At 36.9% G+C, this 21,916-nt stretch overlaps 1 protein-coding gene across 3 annotated transcripts in view; it reads right to left on the bottom strand.

Annotated features, from left to right (window-relative positions):
- The window catches only part of KIF16B (kinesin family member 16B), a 147,783-nt gene that overhangs the window by 69,647 nt on the left and 56,220 nt on the right, over positions 1-21,916 (bottom strand). For all 3 annotated transcript variants that reach the window (XM_072857417.1, XM_072857419.1, XM_072857420.1), the window contains 5 exons: positions 12,776-12,895; positions 12,160-12,211; positions 10,774-10,911; positions 5,370-5,452; positions 5,082-5,170 (listed from right to left, as the gene is read on the bottom strand). In XM_072857417.1, the coding sequence (XP_072713518.1) occupies positions 5,082-5,170; positions 5,370-5,452; positions 10,774-10,911; positions 12,160-12,211; positions 12,776-12,895 (482 nt within the window). The remainder of the gene's footprint in view (positions 1-5,081; positions 5,171-5,369; positions 5,453-10,773; positions 10,912-12,159; positions 12,212-12,775; positions 12,896-21,916) is intronic.

The following is a 21,916-nucleotide window of genomic DNA, read 5'->3' as shown; positions in this document are numbered from 1 at the left end:
ACCATCATAGCAATCAGTCTGATATAAAAACACGTCAGTGGTGAAAACCGATTTTCTCTTCGAGGAAGTGCCTCTAATACCTTCAACACTGGTGTCACGACAATCAGTTTTACCTTACACTGAAATGCAGCTGGTGGTGCTCAAAAGGTTGTTCAGGAAGGAGGAATGAACTATGCAGAAATGGTTCTTTCTTCAGTGAGAATGGCTATTTCCCAAAGCCAAATATGGATCATCATCATCAACACCCCAATCAACAGCTTCCAAACGCTACACCTAGCTGTTTTAAAAATGCACATTTTATGCATTTTAGACAAGTAAATTCTCCTACGAAGAGAAGGGCTAACGCAGCCTGGTGTTTTGCTGCTATGTAGATTTGGAGGTGCCTAAGGTGGTCTGCCACTGAAGGCTCTCCTGCCACGCGGTTATTCACAGTGCCTCTTCTCTATCAAAGGCACTCACACTGCAGCCTTTATTTCTGCAGGGGTAATAATGATGACTGTCTTCCTTAGCCGTCTGCCTATTTTCTCAATATAATTAGGAATTCACTACTTTAGAGACCATTACCTCAGCAGTATTTGCTTCAAACTGGTTATGAGTTCAAAGTTATTTCAGGACAGGAGAGAATCCAGGGAGGCAGGACAGGCTGTCAATGATTGCAGAAACCTTGGCTCTTTAACTAGTCAAAAAAAAAAAATCTCAGCATCACCAAAAAAATCACTGGCTATAACAAATCACTGCCAGTTTTACAAAGCACAGATGCGAGACTGATGTTTTCCGGTTTAGTCTATCTGTAATAAAAATCTTTTTCATATAACCTCTACTCCCTTTATTAATGTGAAGACTACTGTGAATAGAAAAAAAAATATTAGCTTGAAATTAAAAAGAAAGAAACATACAGATATTAATGACTAGAATCCACTCCTCCTTTTGTAGATCTACCACAAAGGAACTTAATCTGATCAGTGTTGCATTACATAGTCACCATTTTCCTGGAAAACGTGGCATATCTAGTGATAAGAGCAGTGCAGATAAGCTGCAGAGAAAGAAAGTCAGTTCTACTAGGACAGTACTACAATAGCTTAATTTACACAGCACAAAGTGCTATCTGGTACTACATCTATTAGGAAAGACCGAGTACTGGCAGGACTACAAAGATATTACAATGCCGCTCAGCAGCCCAGTTTATGAGATTAATTTAAAAAGAAAAAAAAATCCCCATGCTAAATCCATGAGAAGACCAAGGTTTCTCATGAGTGGTTTTAGAGTTACAGTATAATGTAGCTTACAAAAGGTCCACAAATAAAATCTGCAGCATAAATCTATGTGCAAAATTCTGTTTTATCCAAAGCTTATTATCTGAAGCAGTGTTGCACGACACCAGATTAAAGACAAAGACTGGGAATAAGCAGAACAAGGAATTTTGCATGTTAAGCCAAAATTTTTTGCAACTATCTCCACATATGGGAAATCAACAGCCAAACAAAACACACATGCGCACACACACACACACAAGAAAAGCTACACACAAAGACCACCCATCTGAAAACACAATTAAAGATAACACTGATTTTTCACATGGGAAAGATACAGTAAGCAAGATCCGTCATTTATCTGCTTTCACAACAACTGAAGGTAATACCCCACAGGCTCTTCTGCCATTGATTTCTAAAGATGCTAGATCTTAGAAGCTGTTTATTGCAACCTACAGAAATTGCAAGTTTAGCTGCCAGCCTTTAGGTTATCAATACCAAAACTGGAAGAAAAGGGGGTCTTGAAAGTGCTAAATTAACAATAGGTAGAATGCTAGTCAGCTACAGAAGTTGCACAAAAAAAAAAACCCACCAAAAAAACAAAACACAGAGGGACAGCTACTGAATCTAGATCTACACTGCTGGTGGGCAGTATACCATTATGTTATTAGAAACTGCTACTACAATCTATTGTAATAAAGGGTCATACCAAAGGACCACATCTTAGATTGATCCTGATGGGGGAAAAAAAAAATCCAACCCAAATTTAGCGTAGGATATTCTTTTCCATCTGCACTTTTCCAGAAAGCAAGATGCTCACCCCCACCTAACGCCTTGGCTACAATTACCCTGCCTTTGATACCCAGAGATCAGATTTATTGAATGCTTTACCCAGGCTGAACACAGTCACCACTCAGAAGAATAACCACTGCAGCACTGCACTTGCTAAGCAGCATTCCTAGCTGGAAGTACAGAGCTCAAGCATTCTGCAAGTCGTCTAACTCTTTATGAATACGATGCTATTGGCTTTGAATTATTACTAAGGCCTAAATGCTTGGGGTCTGCTTTATTCAAAACGTATTCTTTCCTTTAACTTGAATTTACCCCAGACACGTGTTCCCCTTCAAGTAACACTTTCTGCAGAATTACCTCTTTGGGACAAGCACACCACATGATCAGAAAAACCCCAGTGCTGTCACAAAGAAGGAGATGGAAATAAAACAGCGTTAGCATCAACATAAATAAATTTAAAATTGTCATGGAACCCCAGCCTAAGCTGAAAAGCTGCTGTTGCCAAATTGCCGTCCATAAAGATGCATCAATTATGGAAGATGCTTTCTTCTACTGATTTGTAAGATCAGGGCTCAGAACTGCAGTGCGAACTTCAGAGCCTACTTTCTCTTTGCAGCAGTCATAAAAGCAGTAAAAACAGTCATATTTGAGGTTTTGGGGGGTTTTTTGGTGGTGGTGGTTTTTTTGGGTTTTTGTGGTTGTTTGGTTTTTTTGTTTGGTTGGGTTTTGTTTGGTTTTGGGTTTTTTGTTTGTTTGTTTGTTTTTTAAATCGCTGATCTATGAGGACAATACCTGCCTCTACACTGTGTGGGCAACATGTATTATCAGGTATGGCATCTACCATTTTAAACATAGTTGAAGCATCTAAAGATAGGGATAAGAGTTTAAATTATGAATATGCAACCATGAGCTTCCTTGCTTAGAAAAACGTATGTACATAACTATGGAACAACCTCAGATAGATTTTATTCCTCACAGAGAAGCGACAGTCATGCAGATCTGCGTTCTTCCTGTAATGTGAGCCTTAAGCATAATCCTTTCCTGTGTTTACAAGTTAAGCAGCACAAAACATCTATTCCTGCAAGCCAGTTCACAAAGATTAATTGATATTCTCCTGCTAGTCTGCATTCAATAATTAACCCTCTGCTCATAGTTTATAGTCTAATGAAACACAAGCATGAAAGTGTTCAGGAATATGAAGAGTATTTCACCTAATCTTATCCTCAATTCCAACAGCAACAGCACTCTTGTAATCACACCCAAGAAAGAAAAATAAAAGTTACAAGAAATGTTAGATGGGAAAAATGGTAGTGTTTCTAAAACTTGCTGCATGCATTGATAACTTAATTATATTATTCATACTGTTTGATTTCCAGGAAAGCAAGGCAAGATGTTTGAAGAACTGATAAGGAAAAAATAAGCTATATTCTGCAAAATATATTAGGGGAAAAAAGAAGTATTTGCTGCAATCTACTCCATCATAGAGACAATCAAGTAACACTCAAAACTTTTTATTTTTTCTTTTCTTTTTTCTTTTTTTTTTTTTTTAAATAAGGTTCACAGGAAAAATCCTCTCTATAAGACACAGTTTGTCATTATCTGAAGACAGTATGAACTCCTTGGGCAGGGAATCATTCTTAAGCCTACCTTCAACTGAGCCTTGCCCATGCCATTATATTTTGCTGCAAATCTGAAAGACCAGAAGTGAGGCAAAGCTGAAACAATCTGTCCTACTCTATGCTAACTGCAAAGTCAAGGTCAGTACTGTGCAGTATAATGCAATTATTCATAACAGTAGTGTAACAGAGTAACATTATTAGTCGGGGAAAAGCCCACTGTAGCTGATCAATAACCAGAGGTAAGAAAGAACAGCTAGGACCTTTCCCCAGCCCACAGAAAATATAATACTAGCAACTGTCAGTAGAAGTTTTTAGATCAAACTATCTGAAAAGCTAAAGAAACAAAAATATACATATACTTCTTTGACCTTCTCTTTCATCTCCAAAAAAAGATGTAATTTATGAGCAACTAGCTCACTGTCTTGAGATCTCTGCAGGTAGATCAGTAGCAAAAGAGTAACAGTCACATTTGAAGCAGTGTTATTACATATATTCACTGTATTTAAGACATTGCTTAACTTGAAGTTATTATTACCTGCCCAATCTTCCCAAGTTCTAATGGATAAAGAGCAACCCCACAGTAAAACTCAGGAATAAAAGCTGCACTATCCAAGCCTGTAATTCAATTTATGGCCAATTTTTCAAAAGCACATAGGTGGTTTAAATGCCTCATCTCACACTCAATTCAAAACACAGGCACTAGCTATTGAAAAAAAAAATTAGAACAAAACACCATCAATTCTCTGCAAGTCATTTTAAGAACAGTGGTAAAAACATTAAAAAGAGCTTCTCTTCAATAAGCAGTCTATGTCATTGTAACTGTATAATAAAACTGTTTTCCACATCCTAACTTGGCCACCTACTAGGAGGTATATAGGTGAGAACGTAAGACAATTCATTTCCCAGCCTTTTAATGCTTGTATTGGTATTATATGAACTCAAAAAACATTAATTTTCAGTTTACAATGCATTTTGCTCAGGAAAAACAGTTAACTTGTAATTCTGAAAAAAGTAAAAATGTAAAATTTGCCATGTCATTATTGTGCTGAACTGCCTTGGTTATAATGCAAATGTCTCCCAGACTCCAGGTACTACAGCTTTCTTTGTGTTAGATCTATCAGTGTGGCTGTTTGCTGGTGCAGTCACTCTTCATGCATTTAAGTAGAGAAAGCCCAGGTAAAAAGCAAGTTTTAAGCAGGATGGAAAGTTCCTCAGTGTCCCTTCACCCCATTTTCTAGCATGGACTAGTTCAAATAACATTTCTGAAAAGTTCTGGCTTCATTCAGAAGCCCATTCTTTAACAGGCATATACTATTAACCTGAGAGCAAAATATTTTCTATTACTGCCATTTGGAACATTCAAACCACTAAAATGAAGAATGGTTGGAACTTTAATAGTCACATTTTAGAATATACTCACCCTGGATTATAAAGCATAACCGCTGACAGGTTCTCACAAGATTTTGAAAGATCTGTCATAGACAAGCTGAAGGAAGACAGCAGTCCACTCTAACAACAGACCATAAAATAAACGTATTAGACAAACACTGTTGTGCTTACAAACTCTTATTTTGTTTCACTTGATGAAATAGTAACTAATGTACGTGAAGCAAATAAAAAAAAAGTATTCTACAACAGTCAAGGTATGTTTAACAACACAAAAATTGTGACAAAGTTTAAATTTCCCCAAACACTGATTTAATCTCACCTTTCTTTTTTCCCTTAGCTTAGCAGCTTCTTTGGGGTGGTTAAAACGAAACATATTGGTTCTTCCAAGTAATATAACAGCACCTGATGAGAAAAACACACACCATTCACTGACAACATACTGCACTGAAAATGCCAAGTAATTTTTCAGACACGCTATATATAAGCAAAGACTTCCAGTAAGCAAGAACAAAATGAAAATCCATTTTGACAATTCAAACATATAACAATGCATAGTCACAGCTACGTTAACTGATGTATACAGTTTATTCTTTCTTCTTCCTACTTAAGGAATTCCTTACTCGTTCCTACTTATTCCTTCCTTCCTTTTTCCTACTTAAAAACAAAAAAAAAACAACTAACAACAAACCACAACACACATGTTCACACACACGAAGGTCAATCATGTTCATGCAGTTCAGTTAAAGAATAAATATAGGTAGTGGAAGCAGCCGCCCCAGTTTGATCTACATGCTCTTCAACAGTGCTACTTTGGAAGCCACCAGTAGGTACCAGATACAATGGGAACGTCCACAAATGTGACTAAGACAAACTTGTCCATCCACTACTAATTGCAGTCAGGTTTGAATCCACCTACACTGAAAGCTCCAGATGTCCATAATTTGTACTTTCACTTACCTTTTTCTTCTCTATGTGGAACAGCACTGAAGTTTATTGTCACTGAAAACGTGATTATTACGCTTTTATACCCAACACCTATTTTCTGAGGGAAGAACCTTGAATAATTCATATTGCTCAACACACATCCATTACTGTATTTAATCAGTTAAGGTACAGGTCACAAATAATGAGATTCTGGGCAATTCTTATCATACTTTAAAGACAATGGCACCAAGATTAATACTTTCCTACTAAGAAGTATATTGTCTCGCTACTGTCATAACATGGAAGTCTTCCAAGCTAACCACCACAGAATCAAGCATTTATCTGTCGGTCGGTATAAGGCATTTTTAAAAAAGACTCCATTACACTCACAGTATGAAAAAACTGCACTTAGACTGTTCACTACAAATTGTTACCATCTGAGAATGAAATGCTGTCCTTAATAAGGAATGCTCCTCTTAAAATTAGCTTAATTAGGAATATCAACCCAAATAAGGTCATCCAGTCCTGGCAAAAAGCCTGGCAAAAAACAGCAAAAAGCACTTCTTGCTGTGTACACAACACCTCAATTTTGGACCATATGAACAGTTTACCTCAGTCTAATCTTAAAAAGAATTACCTTTCATAAATCTGTATGTAGGTTTGTATTGCAAAGATACACCTCTATCTTGTTTGATAGCACCTCTAATTTATATGATGAGCTTTCCTTCGAGAAGTGCGCTGGGCATACTTTTTATGCAAGCATATTAAAAGGGATCCCTGACAGTCATGACTGCTGTAGTGAAGTGTAGGGCTAAAACTGTTTTTACTCTGCCACTGCTTCATACGCTCACAGTGGTCCCAAACGTTTATCTGTTCCACTCTTGCTGGCTGCCTGGAGGGGGATTTTGTGACAGTGAGGACTTCTATTAAAATCCTTCAGTTACTTTCAAATGAAGATAAAAATAATTAATTGTAAACATTTTTTACTACTTTACTAGGTGGAAGCAACTTAAATTAATTAAAATTTCAGAATTAATACAGTTATAGATATGTGTTCCTAACTTCATGAAGTTAAAAGAAAACAGGAGTGAGAGGCTTAAAAGCAAGCACATGACAGTCAAACTCAGATGACAGATCATATGAACAACTCCTAGGTTTCTCTTCTAGTACTTCTCTGAATCCTGTGATCATTTCTGTATTAGTCTATTATTAAGGAAAAACTCTACAATCTTAATTCCCACTTGATAGAACTTAGATAAGCATCAACATCAAAGCCTCTTTAGGGGAAAAAAGTCTGGACAAAACCGTGCAGTCAAATATTTCCTAAGCACCAGGTTCAATTTTCCAGTGTTGTACAATGCAGGTCTTCAACAGAATGCAAGTATGCAAAATGCAGCGAAAATGTCATCATGGAAACTTAACTGGATTTGCTATGGGGTTTGCTTTCCATTTATTTACTGTAAGCAACAATTCTTACTCTCCTTGAACGTTAAATGGTAAAGAAAAAAGGTTTGTCAAATACACTGATAGTACTAAGAACACCACCAAAAAATAAGCAAGAAAGTCTGTATCATCTGAAGCTCTGATCTCGCAATTTAACTGGTTGACCCCAACATACGAATGACCAGACAACATAGAAAAAAAAAAAACAACACACAACACAAAAAAAAAAAAAAACAAACCACGCCTGTTGAATGTCATCAAGCATCTCTGACCTACACAGAGCAATCTTTTGGAGCTATGCAAACAAATGTATCGATAATTAAGATCTTACCAACTTCTAAAAGTCACTTTTTTATTTTTAAAAGTTATTTTTTTATTAATGAACTATTTAAAAAACCCCCAAGCAGTGGGAGGTTATGTTAACTACAGAAGGGTTGGCAGTTTGGCCTAAAAACTGGAAAACTTGGTTTAAGGTGAGGACAAATTTAGAATCATAGAATCATTTAGGTTGGAAAAGACCTTTAAGATCATCAAGTCCAACCATTAACCTAGCACTGCCAAGTCCACCACTAAACATGTGCCTAAATGCCACATCTACACGTCTTTTAAATACCTCCAGGGATAGTGACTAAACCACTTCCTGGGGCAGCCTGTTCCAATGCTTGACAACTCTTTCGGTGAAGAAATTTTTCCTAATATCCAATCTAAACCTCCCCTGACGCAACTTGAGGCCATTTCCTCGTCCTATCGCTTGCTACTTGGGAGACGAGACCGACCCCCACCTCTCTACAACCTCCTTTCAGGTAGTTGTAGAGAGCGATAAGGTCTCCCCTCAGCCTCCTTTTCTCCAGACTAAACAACCCCAGTTCCCTCAGCCACTCCTCATCAGACTTCTGCTCTAGAACCTTCATCAGCTTCATTGCCCTTCTCTGGACACGCTCCAGCACCTCAATGTCTCTCTTGAGTAAGGGACCCAAAACTGAACACAGTATTCGAGGTGCGGCCTCACCGGTGCCGAGTACAGTCGGATGATCACTTCCCCAGTCCTGCTGGCCACACTATTTCCGATACAAGCCAGGATGCTGTTGGCCTTCTTGGCCAGCTGGGCACACTGCTGGCTCATATTCAGCTGGCTGTCAACCAACACCCCCACGTCCTTTTCAGCTGGACAGCTTTCCAGCCACTCTTCCCCAAGCCTGTAGCATTGCATGGGGTTGCTGTGACCCAAGTGCAGGACCCGACACTTCGCCTTGTTGAACCTCATACAACTGACCTCGGCCCATCGATCCAGCCTGTCCAGGTCCCTCTGTAGAGCCTTCCTCCCCTCAAGCAGATCAACACTCCCGCACAACTTGGTGTCATCTGCAAACTTACTGAGGGTGGACTTGATCCCCAGATCATTGATAAAGAGATTAAACAGAACTGGCCCCAACACAGAGCCCTGGGGAACGCCGCCAACTGGATTGAACTCCATTCACCACCACTCTTTGTGAGTTTAAGGTAAAGGACAAATTCTAATTGTGAATATTAATTCAATTACCCCTAGAAACTCTACCATATGTTCTCAAGAATAAAAAAATATTGTAGTAAGTTACATTTACACAAAAAGGCCACATTAGCCAGAATTCATAAATGCTGGAAGTTAGCTGTAGAAGGAAGTGGTAATTAATTAATATGCCTTTATTTTTTTAAACTCCCTGACAGTCTAAAAACTTAACTCATTTTCAAATGAACAGTTATTAATGATGAACGGAAACATTTAAATATATCAGCAGTTAATCAGCGTTACCTAAAGCGGATATTTAAGGAGGCTGGCACTTCATGCTGTGAGACTAAATGCTAACACAGCTAGGATACACAGTTTGTGCACGAGTTGTTTAACTAGCTATTTCATCAGCTTTGCCCACCTGATGTCACGGTGGCCATCTTTCTGTCACACTCAGTCTGGTTACACAGGCATAGGACTGCTTATGCAGCTGCCCCCCCCCCCCCCAATTTAGTAACTCAAAGCAACCCTTTCCCCTTCTTTTGAGTTGCAAAATTCTTTAGACAGACAGAAACTCAGGAGAAAAAGAGTCATGTTTCCACTGTTCACAGGACAAAAATCAAGTTGCTACATGCACCTGGAAGAGGGAAATAGCATCCATACTCCTACTTTCTTCTGAGGCACATCAAACCTTTATTGCCTTTGAAATGCAGTAGGATAAAGTAAAGATGAACCATTGCAACTGCAATTCTTACTGTTTACAGTGTTATTTGCCATTAATGTCAATGTTTCTATTGCTAACAATTTACCAGTGGGATTTACCCAAATATAAGACAAAGGGGGCTGGGCTTTCTTTTTTTGCCCCCAATATCTGTAACAGAAACAAGCGCGTACGTCTCTCATTTTGCAGGAAGAAATACACACTTCACAACAATCAATGTCCCCTCTCTACACCAAAAAGCCTTACTTTCTGAAAGCAGACTTTTGAAGCACTTGTTTGAGTTCAGAAAAGATTCAAGACTTTCCTTGTTCAACACTGCATTCTCCCTTTGTTAGACTAAGCTTACTCTGAAAGCTTCTTTCCAGGAACGTAAAGTGACACTGCTTTTCAGCAGCTGAGCTGTGTCACAGCCTCACTCCTGAACAGGTCTTCAGCTCATTGCTAAATGGGAAGTTATTCTGGGTGCTCCTGGAAGATAAACCATCCCAAACCTCTGCTGCAGCACTCACCAGCTTACTTGTTAGCCAGTCCTTTCCAGGCAAACACAATACACTTTTGTTCCCAGCTGTCCCGACTGCTTTTCCATTTCCAGATTTTAAAGCTTTTATATTAAAATTATAATTCTCTAAACTTCGTCCATAACTTTTAGCCTCCCCCTTTTTGTCATTTCCCTGCAGCTGCACTGAACAGATACTCCAGCTGAATCTCCTGCTGTACAAGAGGATTTGGCAATAGAGTTAAGTAGGACCGGCCTGAAGCTCGGGGTGGGGGAGGTGTCTCGGACATTATTTTAGTCCCATAGAGACCAATATCCTTTTTCTTAATATCACAGCAACCTAAGCAATCTGGCATGGAGTTCACTTTATGTATAAACTTTGAACGAAATCAAATGGTAACTATCAATTCATACTCAAGATTATGAAGTGGCTTAAATTAGTAAAGAATTCTCTTTCTTTTCACCACATGGCAACTCTTTGACAGAACAAAACCTCCACGGCTCTCCTGATCTTTTTCAGCTGCAGATGAGAAGAAATGGAATTAAAATTGATTAAACAATAACGCGTTTATATACACACAGATTTTTTCAGTGCTGTTGCCAGAAAGAAAAAAAAGATGCTGTATCAAAAATGACATTACACTGGGTAATACCTTGGTTTAGGTGTGTAGCCTCTGTAATCTGAATACCATTCACAGAACACTGAGCTCCATTCAGTGGTATTAGATTCACAGTACCATTGAGATTTTCAAAGATGCAATGCTCACTTTCCAAATCAAGGCCATGAAGAACTAAATACAAAGAAATAAAGTAACATAATTAGTCTCTTAACAACTAGTAAGAGATTAGCATTTATTTAGTGCAATTTATTAAGGACATATTGCACTACATATTTGAGAGTATCTTTTCTCTTTATTCCGGACAATGTTTTTTTCCTTCCTTCATCGCATCCTGCATGCCTTAAATGTCGACGCTGTTCATTGTTTTATTGTAGTGGAAAGAGAAGTGTGTTGGGTTGCTTGGGTTTTTTTGGTGTAATGTTCTTTCCTCCTATGTTTTAGCACCAGATTAGTAAATACTTCTTTCCTTCCAATAGCAAACAGGAAAGTAAAATTTACATATTTGTAAAGACAAGGGTTTTTTGACCTGTTTCTGGGAAATAACAAAAGCTTCTTGACCTTAAAGCAACCATGCTTAAATCTGGAAAGACAGGATATAACCTGTGATTGTAGACTAACAAGGATGGCTGAAATAAGGTTCTTATTTTCTGTTATATTCAGGCCTTTTATCAATCAGTTATGCTACATTCTGTCTCTTCTTCAACTACTCTATGATTATCTCTACCTGTATTGTTTCATACCACAAAGCAAGGCAAGTTCACTAGTTACATGAAATCTATATAGAAATTTTAATCTAGGGATCTTTTGACCCACAAAAATATACCAAACTAACTTATTTGACTCGATCTCTCACCTGAGAATTAAAGGATGCAGTTTATTTAATGAAACTGCCTTCAAGCAACATATGTAACAGGGCAGTCCAGATCTGGCAGTTAGTTGCTTTGATAAGAACCGAACAAAAAAAATCAGTGCAAGAAGCCTACCTACTTTTTACCAACTTCCAGAATTTTCTTCAACTCAAATCTAAAGTCCAAAGACTGCTTTAGGTATAGCAATATAGCAATACTGTCATTATACAAAGATTAAGAGAACAACTGTGCAGTAATTGTGACAGGTGCTGTATTAAAAAGGATGGTATTTTTACAGGATGCTATTTAAAGAGAAGCAAAAAATAAATTAGTAACAAGTATATGAATATGAATAAATTTTAAGCCCACAAGCTATTCTAGAAGTCATGCTCTCTGAAGCAAGTCCCACGTAATTCAGCTCTCAAATTTTCTAAAAATTAAAATATGCAAGAACATACAGACAACTAACTGAAAAAGATAAAAAAATTATGAAGCTTTGTTCACATACTGGGATGTTAGAAGAAGGAAAAACAACTGAAGAAAGAATGTAAAAAAATGCCAAATTCCATACCAATATCCTGTTCTGTCACAGCATCTTCTCTGCCAACATATGTTTGGCCCTCCTAAATAAGAGAGAAAACCATTATTTTCAGTTGAAATCTCCCTTCTTCCCCCACAAAGATATGCTATCCTTGCATTTTCTCAGAGTAACCTGAACAAAATATATGTTTAAACATACATGAAAAAAAATCAGGTAGCATTTTTTAGAATGCTTTCACAGTCATTATTATATAATATTATTAGCAAATTCAAGTTTCAGTTGTCCCGTGTTGAACCATCTTTGTAGTTTTGAGGCAATTAATCTACCTTTGGATTTCAAGTCAAGCTTTACAATGAGATGAATGAAAAACCAATATACATGTGTAGGAATATTAAATACCTATCTCTGGTTAACCAGTTGATCCTCAGGATAAACCTAAACAGTAAATTAACGGATATTTTAATTGAATCAGTTGAACTTCTCAAGAGCTTTTCTCACTATAGCAGAGAAATGTAATGAGCTTTTCTTACTATGCTGGAGAAATGTGATGAGGACTATATTTAGATAGCAAATGAACACTACAATTTGTCTAATGAAAAAAATCACAAGGCATATAAAGGCTATAGAAACACAGATGTGTATTTACCTTCAAATGGTACAAGATGATACCAGTACTGAGCAGATCATCATCAATACCAATGAGATGAGGCAGTTCAGAATCTAACACAACACCTATCCCTTCTTTCCTCAGAGCCAAGGTTTGTTCCTGTAAAGGACAAAAGTCTATTTATTAGGATATGCAAGAAATACCACTCTTCCTTCTCTTTCTAAACCACGTTTAATGTAACTTATTCTCTGTAATATCACAAAAAAAGGTGGTTTTTTAAAATGGTTTTTTTTTACATTTTCAATGTGACTGTTGTATTTCCATCAAGCGTTCCAAGCTTGCTGTTCAGGAAATCTGTGAAGGTGTTATTTGAAAGAAACCAGACAAACAGCTGAATTATACCAGATAAGGAAGATCAATCAAGAGCATAACAAAGCAATGTTGTCTAAAAGCAAGCTATGTACCACCTTGCATAATGGTAAGGAGAATTTAAAACTCCTCAGAATTCAGTACAGCTAAGGAATAGAAAACTGAAAACTCTTTGGCAATCCTTTAAATAAAATGAACCTCGCACAATAAAAACCCCAGACATCTGAAAACTCAGTAAGCCTAAGCAGTTAAAACATCATCCAATGTAAGGGAAGCACTGACAACAGTAAATAAATGTAGGAAATATTTGCAGCATATAATGTTGATTCTTCAAAATTCCTTTGGGCAAGATTGTACAGCCACCTGTAGGATGAAGCATCATTCAGCAGGACTACAAGTGGAAGACTTCAACCTTGGATAAAATATCATGTGATGTAGTACCGATCAGACAGTCTATGCAATAAATAAGAAATTAATTATAGCTTTGAAATAAGTTTTAGTATTTATAAAGCTTATTTTTCAAGTTGAAACAAAATCCTATTGGCTTCTAGGCCTGGAAGATAATGGCAACAGAGACTGTGAATGTGTACACACACCGCCTTTCAAAATGAATGCGTTTTTCTATGTAAAACAGCTAAGCCCTTATGAGCCAAGCAAGACTGACAACCCAGGAAGGACAGGTAACATCAGCAAGTATCACTTCTGTGTATTATAAGGCGCACACTTTTCTCCTGGTGCTAGTAAACACAGAAAATAGGTTTTCTGAGAGCAGCGTGATTACCCCTTTTCCAAGTCATCAGTACACCTTCTCCAGAGCCAACCAAGACACTACACTGTTTGTAAGAAAACATAGATAGTTATATGTATTTTCCCAAGTGTAGCAACTTGACAAATCTGAAAGAAGAAAACAGATGCAATATCTCATTTCCCTGCATGATCAATACCGATACTGTTTAAGAAATTCTAAGTATGGATACACCTGGGCAAGATGAGATGATGACACAACATACAAAAGACACTGCAAAACAAAACCGGGAAATCCTGCTCCGGTCATGGATGAATTAAAAAGTTCTCCAACATTCAGGAAGAAAGCAAAAAAGCTGTGATTCATGTTGCCCTGCAGCTCTCTGACATTCAAAATGCACCTAGCTATTCCTTGATATTATAAAAGTGTCACCTCATAAAACCAAAAAATACAGCTTAAAGCATCGTTCGAGTGAAAAAGTAATTTCAGTCAAAAATACCTATCACGTATTAAATATTTATTGAGTGGCATCTACTGTTATACATAATTTACAATGTTCCCATATGACGAGGCTGAAGACTTAAAACACTGAGGACTGGTAGCCGTTTACACAACTGCTGGCACCTTCGGCCCAATGGAACTGATAAAACATTAAGAGCTGAACATTTTTTTCCCCAGCATAACAAAGCATTTGCCAACGTTCCTGACTGAAAAATAGACATCCCAGGAGGCAAAGAAATTATCACTGGGTGAGAAAAATCTCACAAATAATTAAGATAAAATTAAAAAAAAGAGATTCTTCATTTTCCAGTCTTTTAATATTTAATATATTTTACTATATTCAGAAATAAAGCATGTATAATTGTGATTTAAAATAGATGTGTTGTTTATTTATTGAGATCTAAAATTAAAGAACACAAATTAATTGAGTTTCTAAACTCTTATTTTGTAAGTGACTACCATTCACACACAGAATGCATCCTGTTGATGGAAGAATTATAATAAATGCAGCAGACAGTAGCTGTGATTAACTATAATATTTTTTTCTTTAATACTTGCTGTAAATTAGCTTTTATCTTCTGATACAATTTACTGAAAACTCTGAATCTTAATCAGATATCTGGAGTAACTGCTAAATTTAATCGTTTGGCTTAAAATTTAATTCCAGATTTAAAAGCTTCTGCAAGGAAGCCTCCAAATGCCAAACTGTGCTCTTTTGCCCCAAACCAAAATCACAGAAACTTCATCAACAACAGATCTTTATTACTCTGTTCTCCCACAGTGAGAGAAAGAGAAGAAAAAGGCCAGAAAGAAGTAGCCAAATTGTCCCTCTTTCATCCTCAACAGCATAGGAAGGATGTTTCTAAAGGAGGACAGACCTCTCTTGAAATAAATTGAAGGTCTGTCAGCTATTATAAGGCAGATAAATTATTAGGTTTGAGCCATGATTTGATTCACTTTCATTTGTGCAACACAATTTGAAGAAGCAGTGAATCCATAAGTCAAATGACAAGAGCAGGAAAGGTCACTGTCCCTATTAAAAAAACCACTAATTCAGAAAATTTATGAAAACCTCAAGATACAGTTTAAGAAAGCTGAATGTACTGCATGCATCTCAGCTTGAATTATCCTTGAACAGAAAAGTGTACACCTACTCTCTCAGTATTTAAGATGTGTTCCTAACCTGTGGAAAAAAAAGCAAGCCAAGTATTATCCACAAAGGAGCACTCCAGTTAATATAAATGGCTACTGTGTGAAGAGGGGGAGAAAAAAAAAGTTTTCTTCTTTTGGAGCCGCTAGATCAAACGGACTTATTTGAAGAATAGAAACTCAGAAAATTATTCGGAGTCAGTACATAAGAAAACACTTTCTTGAGTCAAAGTTACAATAAGGGGATTATATTGTGTATTTAAATGATGGTCTCTTTGAATTCAGCTCTGACTCAGCAGTCAGAAATATCCTGATACAGTAAATTCATTAAACACTTCTGTGAGAGATAGAAGAGCTATTGTGAAATCTCATCCCTTCTGCACTGATATATTCAGTTTGCTGTATTAACCGATACAGAGGCATCTCCAAGCTCACAGCTAAGATATGTTCTGGTAGTTTAGGAACAAAATCTTTGTGTAAAGTACTTACTTGAGCCGTAGAGTTAATCTTCATCATATACAACGGCCCATGATAAAGAACAGCTCTAAGATACATAAGATTTCTTTAAATGTATTTCTTTAAATGCCCACACACAAATGGAATCACACAAGTTTACTTTTTTAACCAACAGCATATTGAATTAAATTTAAAAAGAAAATAAGCCCAAAAGACATTTCTAACATTCCTTGACCAATCTACCAGTAGAGTGAAACATATGCTGCTACTGGCCCAGCACCTATTAAAGAGTACACATAATTAGTACACTGCCCTTTTAATGAACAGAACCTCTTGGAGGAGTTTAATTTCTGTTACACTTTCCAATGCAAAAACTCAATTCTTTTATTTAAATATTGAACAGTTAGCTGCTGGCACACAGTCCTGAGAATACACTGTGCAGACACTTTCAGTAAAACATAACATTATGCTGGCTAAGTAAATTGTCCAGATGTCTATATTTAAATTATGCAAAAATGCGTAATACCAAATTAAAGAAATTATGGGTAAAAATGTGCAACAGCAAAAGTCTTTGCATTAATATTTAACCAGACTATACTAGAGCAGATCCTTATGCTAACAGGTACTTTGGGTACATTTGATTTCATTGAAAATATGCTATTATATCCTGAGTTCACAAAAATGTCTGAAGATACTCAGTGGCCCTGTACTAACATTAAGCTCTCTATAAAATATATAGATGTAAACTGTACACAAGGGAAGTTCTTCATTCTTAATTGGTTTTCCTCCAGTTATGTATTCAGTACACTTTGCATTCCCTTTAAATCACCAGAAACAAATGTTTCACACTTACAGAAAAAAAATATTCCATACTGCTCAGAATTCAAAGGCACCTGAAAATGCTGATTTCCAAACCCAGCAGATACATGGCATTAAAGAGGTTATACCAACAGAGAGAGCAATAAATACAGATGAAGCAGCCTCAGCTGGTCACTCCATAATCAAGGTGGGTGAAAAACCCAGAACTTCACTCACTGAAGTCAGAAATTTATATATTCTCCATCCCAGAATGGTGAAAGATAGGCGACTTAAAATCACAGTTCCATCACAGAGGTTTTGGACAAATCCAGGAAGCTGAGGGTTGTACTACTGAATTACAATAAAAAAAAAGATATGCCTACACCAGGCCAACCCAGTTCATGTATGTGTGCTCTAAGAGGGCTACACTGCTTGTGTTTCCAGAGTTAACCCTTTCAAAAAAGAGACAATGAGGCGTAACTGCAGGGCAGGATCATGATGAATGTGTACAAAACCCAAGTGGAAGAATTCCCAAACAAGCAGTGCTCACTTGCTGTTGCTTATACAAGGGAGTAGAAAAGAAAATTATTCAGCAGGAGTTCAAAACCAAAAGGCAAGCCCTTGTTAAACTGAAGGACACTGCAGACATCAATAATTTACACAGATGCAAGAAATGAACTGGAGAAATGGTGAGAAAAGGAAAGAAGGTACTTCTGGACAAAGGCACAGGGTATCCATCACCTGTAGGTCCATAATTTCAAGAACCACAGACACAGAAAGCACGGGAAGTTTTCTGGGGAAGGATTGCTATCCACTTGCCCTGGTTTATATTCCAAAATTGAGTACTGCTGAATAAACCCTGCTTCACCTACAGGGGTATTTAATCTGAGACAGTATAATTTTTCTTTAACAGCAGCACAAAGGACAAGAATGTTTGAAGTTTGATTTAAAACCAGATTTCCTAGTGTCTTAATGTATATGATTAGTAAATATACCTTAGAAATTTGTGTTATCAATACAAATTCTGAGTCTCTTTTGACTCCTGCTGATTTTTTACTTTAAAAAATTCTTAAAGCAATTAATTCTTTAGCCACTATGCATAAAAGTCAACATAAGAAAACACTTCTCATTCACATTTACTGCTTTTTTGATACAACAAAGTGGTTTTATCCTGTGTTCTGAGGGAGTAAGAAAGATCTTACTTTAAACTCAAATTTGTGGTAAGAAAAAAAATATATATATACACATATATCATATAATGATTCCTTATGCAGCGTTTTCTGCTTTTGGCGAGTTACCTTCCATGAGATCTGTGGGGAGAAGGGGCAAACATGGAAACAGCACTTCTGACTGAAGAGAAACACCTCCTTTCCTGGGCACCTCCCCAACTTATCAATTTGTGAAACCTTCCATAATTCCTGACATTTTTGAGAAAACAAGAGGAAAAATTCTTTGTGGGGTTGTTTTCATTGTCTGCCTTTACCTAGCCCTTTCTTCTTCTTAGTTTCTACAAGGTCTAGCCCAACAACCCTACAGACGCTGCGCTTTCATTCAGATCATATCCCCTTTAATAAGGAGTCGCTTTCTGATTCTTGGCATAAACAAAATACAGCAACGCTACCAGTGTCTTCTACAGTCATAGCTTTATATTTTAATAACAACGTGTGCTGCATGCCTTAAGAGAAAAAATTCACGACATTTAATTTGCATTAGATAGTAAAAACCTGTGTAGATCCACTCACAATCCCAAGGACTAAAGAAACTAAATTCCAATTTACCAGCACAAACAATTTTTCACTTAAACTTCATTCACCTGTAAATCCTTTCTGCATTTAGCTGCAGGTTGTCATTGCATTATAAAGCCAAACAAGCTAAATTATAGATCAGTGAAGTTTTATAGAATAAAACCTCAGGAATAGTTTAGCTGAATAAATTAGAGCTTCTAGAAAACAATTGAAGTACAAAAGCTAAATTATTCTGCAATTTTCCAAATTAATATATTGCTTTGAAACCATAACTAAATTATCCAATAATCAGGAACTCAGATCAACAAAATATTATCTTATTGCATGCATTATCTGTGCATTCCACAGAACTCTAATTTATCTTTAGAGTTACAAAATTTTCCAGATATGTCATTGGGATATGGGATGCTTTTATTATTCCTATATCACCCTCCATACATTTATGTGTTTACCTACGTTAATCAAATACTCTTGTGAAATATGAAAGCTTTCAGTGCAAATGAAAAAATAGTGTTTGTCATCATGTTCCCACCTCCTTTTTTCTTTTTAAACAGGGGAATATTTTGCCTACTTATCTAAGACAGACAATCTGCCAGCATGCAATTCCCTTCTCACGTAAGCTTTAAAAATGTTGTTTGCAAATATATTAAATTCCATATGGTGCTGGTAAACAGTAACTGTCCTTCATGAAAACGCCTCTCTAACTTTGGTCTTGGACTTCAACTTGCACGCAATTCTGCATGACTCATGTAATTGCTAAAGCCTCAAGTCTGATGCAAAACCTGCAAAGCATTTCTATTGCGTGTTCTTTGGTGTTTGAGCAAACGCTTGCAAAGCGCCAACCTATTACTAAGTCAAAAGTCTATCTAAGAGCTCTGACAAAAGCCAGTCTTCAACTACGCAACAAGATCACCACCCTTGTACAAAACAGCTGTAGACCATGGCCCAGTTCCATCTCTACGTTATTTCTTTTCCCTTCCAAATACAAGCTTTCTAACTGTTGTTTTCCACTCAAAGCTTATTCCCATTATTTGGGTGGTACAATCCTAATGTTTGGAGAGGTTTTTAATGGATTAAAAATAGCAGAATTTAAGAGGAATACACTGCAGACAGGCTTCTGTTTCTATTTACAGAAATTATCTGACTAATTCTAGATTTAATTCTTCTGAAAGACAAGTAAACAGATGGACTACTCCTCTGAATTTTCACTGCATTGCATGCTAATTATTATATTTACAAAGAAGACAAGGCCAACTATTAAAGTTGCACTCACAATATTAAGAGGCGAGCATACTAAAAATTTAGTAAAGTTGCCAGTAAGCCCTACAAAACACAAGGAAGCTTACTTGATTAGTTCTGTAATTTAAGCAAAATTTCAGGAATTTTACCTCTGTGTAAAACACCAGCAATGTTTCTCCTACCTGAGGGGAAAGAACTGAAAGTGACCTCCTATGTTACCAAGTGCAGTTCCCAAATACCATAATAAATCACTTTATAGATTACACTCAGGCTCTCATCCTTTATATAATGTAAATTGTTTTCAAATATTTGGTCTGAACTTACTAATAGCCAGTTCATACTGGTCTATTTTGCATCACTACTGACATTTAGCTGAAATAATTATTTTCCTTCTCCAGCATTTATTCATTGATATAGTTACTGACAGCAGTCATACCCACTCTCCTTACTGTGGTTATACCAGGCCAAACTCCAAGCATCTCCTTTCATATGACCAGGCTCGCCATGCCCTGGCATTTAACACATCCTCTCTAAAGGCCCATCTTCCTTGACCTTGATGACTTACATGCCATGTTCCCAGTGTACATGCAATTTTCCCAGCACAACGTACAAGAGCACCCCTGTTTTCCACTCACTGCACAAAACATCCTTCTGATCCTTCCAAGATTTCGTTTGTCTTTCATGCGGGCCTACTATCTCATGACAGTGAAGTCTCACGCCATCCTTCTCCCCTTCCATGGTGTATTAAGTTCTTATCAGTCCTGATGCTTTTGCACTGCTATTTACTATCAATCACCCTTCTATTATTCTAATCCTTAGAGTCATCCTGTCCTCTGTGAGATGCTCTGCTAGACAAATTATGTCTCCCAGCTTTAATATCAGCAAACTTCACCAGTTAACACACCTAAAGAAATTGTTAAACACGGTCAAGCCCAAAAATGAGCTCCAACACCACCTCCCCCCAAAAAAACCCAAACAAAACCAACCACTACTACCAACTTCCCTCCCCTCCCAGAACTACCGCGTCCATCACATCCTCTCTACAACCACTTTTATTTAAATTCTAATCTCCACACTACCTAAATAAGGAAATAGTTTCCTATGTGTCCCAGGGTCAAATGCTTTACCAACATCCAGAGAGATGAGAACCAGTCCTACAGCTATTTCTAGAAGGGATCACTGATGGACAGAACCAGTTCCAGCACATACTGGGCAGCAAACCAGGACCAGCTAGCTCTAGAAATGATCAGAGACTATAGACAATATTATAAATACTAATTAAATAGGAAATTACTATTTAAAAAAACAACAGATTCACAGGGAAGAAGGTAGTTATGATTGTTCCAATTTTTGAAAGACATATGGCAGAAATAAATATGCCATTTGAAAGAAGTCTTCACAAGAAAAGCATTCCGTAAAATTAAAGTCTCCTCACTAGTCTAGCAAATACAAGCCATTCAGGAGGCCGTATTAGTCAAGGTTTTGAGTCCCTCCACAATTTACTTCAGCACAATGAACATAGGTCAGAGTAACAGTTCTGAATTTAATATTTGCATTTAGCTTTAAATGTTTAGTTCTGCTAGGTAGTATTTTAGCAGACTATTTTTCTTTCATTTCATTTTGAGAACGGAGTTTATAATGACTTTTCTGGTAATTGATGAAGGTATAATCACCTTACTTTTTCCCCCAGAAATAATGTGCTAGGTTTTACTAGGTCAGTGACAGCAAATATGAGTTGTCACTTATGTGAAGTTTTTAATGCAAGTTAAAGGACTATTAAAAGGTCAGAAATCATAAAAAATATATTCCCTTTGATCTCAAGGCAAACATTTGAGGATGCTACAAAAAGACAGAATAAAGTGCCCTTTAAAAACTATCAGTTTGATTTTGTGTACCCAAAGCATAAAATAATTGGTGCTTTAAGCTGGCACAAATGGCATTAGCAAGCAGTTGTACATCTTGAAGTGACTAGGATTGGTGATACTCTTCTTTTGTAAAGCTAGTAAACTCAGTTGGGGAAACTAAACTTTTCTTCGCAACTATACATATCTTCCCTTAATTCAAATTCCAGTGAAATAAACCCTATCTAAAAACAAACTCAAATTCTATCATTAACAGTATACAAGATATGTATATGTACATACAAATAGAAATAAGAACTGTATACATATACATAGT

This window comes from Ciconia boyciana, chromosome 3 (assembly GCF_034638445.1).
Source record: "Ciconia boyciana chromosome 3, ASM3463844v1, whole genome shotgun sequence".
NCBI classification, from domain to species: Eukaryota; Metazoa; Chordata; class Aves; order Ciconiiformes; family Ciconiidae; genus Ciconia; species Ciconia boyciana.
The sequence above is the reverse complement of the archived record's forward strand: the minus strand, read 5'-3'. Positions and strand labels throughout refer to the sequence as shown.